Source organism: Apteryx rowi, unplaced genomic scaffold, assembly GCF_003343035.1.
Source record: "Apteryx rowi isolate R43461 unplaced genomic scaffold, aptRow1 scaffold_1234, whole genome shotgun sequence".
NCBI classification, from domain to species: Eukaryota; Metazoa; Chordata; class Aves; order Apterygiformes; family Apterygidae; genus Apteryx; species Apteryx rowi.
The window spans coordinates 91,346-92,776 of record NW_020447458.1 but is presented as its reverse complement, the minus strand read 5'-3'; the positions used below and the strand labels follow the sequence as shown (position 1 = coordinate 92,776).

At 68.6% G+C, this 1,431-nt stretch overlaps 1 protein-coding gene across 1 annotated transcript in view; it reads right to left on the bottom strand.

Annotated features, from left to right (window-relative positions):
* Positions 1-1,431, bottom strand: part of ILVBL (ilvB acetolactate synthase like) — a 7,560-nt gene that overhangs the window by 1,763 nt on the left and 4,366 nt on the right. Inside the window, exons 9-13 of the mRNA XM_026055535.1 lie at positions 1,298-1,431; positions 1,094-1,208; positions 845-1,014; positions 689-759; positions 547-618 (exon numbers count right to left, since the gene is read on the bottom strand). The exon at positions 1,298-1,431 is cut by the window's right edge and continues 6 nt beyond it. Coding sequence (XP_025911320.1) covers positions 547-618; positions 689-759; positions 845-1,014; positions 1,094-1,208; positions 1,298-1,431 — 562 coding nt within the window. The remainder of the gene's footprint in view (positions 1-546; positions 619-688; positions 760-844; positions 1,015-1,093; positions 1,209-1,297) is intronic.

Genomic DNA, 1,431 nt, shown 5'->3' with positions numbered 1-1,431 from the left:
CACGGCATGGAGCGGCACAGCATGGCACAGCGTGGCATTGCACAGCATGGAGCATATGGCATGGTGCAGCATGATACAGCATGGCACAGCGTGGCCCTGCACAGCACAGCACAGCAGAGCACGGCACAGCGTGGCATTGCACAGCACAGTGCAGCATGGCTACGGTACAGCGCGGCATGATGCAGCATGATATGGCATTGTCCAGCGTGGCATTGCACAGTGTGGTGCGGCACGGCGTGGCATTGCACAGCACGGTGCAGCATGGCACAGCGTGGCGTTGCACAGCATGGCACAGCGTGGCATTGCACAGCACGGTGCAGCATGGCACAGCGTGGCGTTGCACAGCATGGTGCGGCACAGCACAGCGTGGCATTGCATGGCACGGTGCAGCATGGCACAGCGTGGCATTGCACGGCACAGTGTGGCATTGCACAGCACAGCGCAGCACGACACAGCGTGGCATTGCACGGCACGGTGCAGCGTGGCCCGGTGTGGCCTTGCCTGGCGTGGCGCGACGTGGCACCGCCCGCCACGCTTCGCCCTTACCTTGTGCCGCACGAAGGTGTCAAACTCCATGACGCTGTAACCCAGCGAGCCGTCCCCGTAGAGGATCCAAACCTGCCGGGCATCACCGTCACCGCCACCATCACTGTCGTCACCACCCCGCCACCGCCACCCCCCAACCCACCTCGGCCTCGGGCCGGCAGAGCTTGGCGCCRAGCGCGAATCCTCCGCCGACACCCAGCGTCCCGAAAGCTCCTGCGGAGAAACCACCGGCCGTGCCGAGGCGCCGGCACCCGTGGGTGCCCCGGCGCGGGGACCCGCCGCCGCCGCCAGCCCTTACCGGGATCGAGCCACCCCAGGGGCGCCCGGGGCCGCACCACGTAGGCGGCGGTGGCCACGAAATCGCCGCCGTCGGCCACCAGCAGGCAGTCGTCGGGCAGCAGCGCGTCCAGGCGGTGCAGCAGCGCCAGCGGGTTGAGATGCGCCGACGCCGGCTCAGCCGCCTTCTCCCTGCCGGAGGGGGCCACCGCCGGGGTCAAGCGCGTCCCCTCGCCACGTCCCCCGTGGGTCCCCCGTGTCCCCCGCTTACCTGTTGGCCGCCTCTTTGCGCCGGTCGCCCTCTTGGAGCCCCTCGAGCCACTCGCGGGGGCACGAATAGCCGCGGAGGCTCTGCGAAAGCTTCACCAGGAAGGAGGCGGCGTCGCCTGCAGAGAACGGGGCAGCTCGTCACATGTGCCAACATGCATCCTGGTGGCGCCCCTCTCCCCGCTGCGCTTTTCGGGTCCCCCCTCACCTTGCACGGCGAGCCGGGGTTTCCAAAACACGTCCGAATTGCGCAGCAGCTGCGCCCGGTCCCGGTTGACGGTGACGACGGTGCTGCGGCGGCTCAGCACGCGCCCGTAGGAGAGGCGGAAATCGCACACGGTG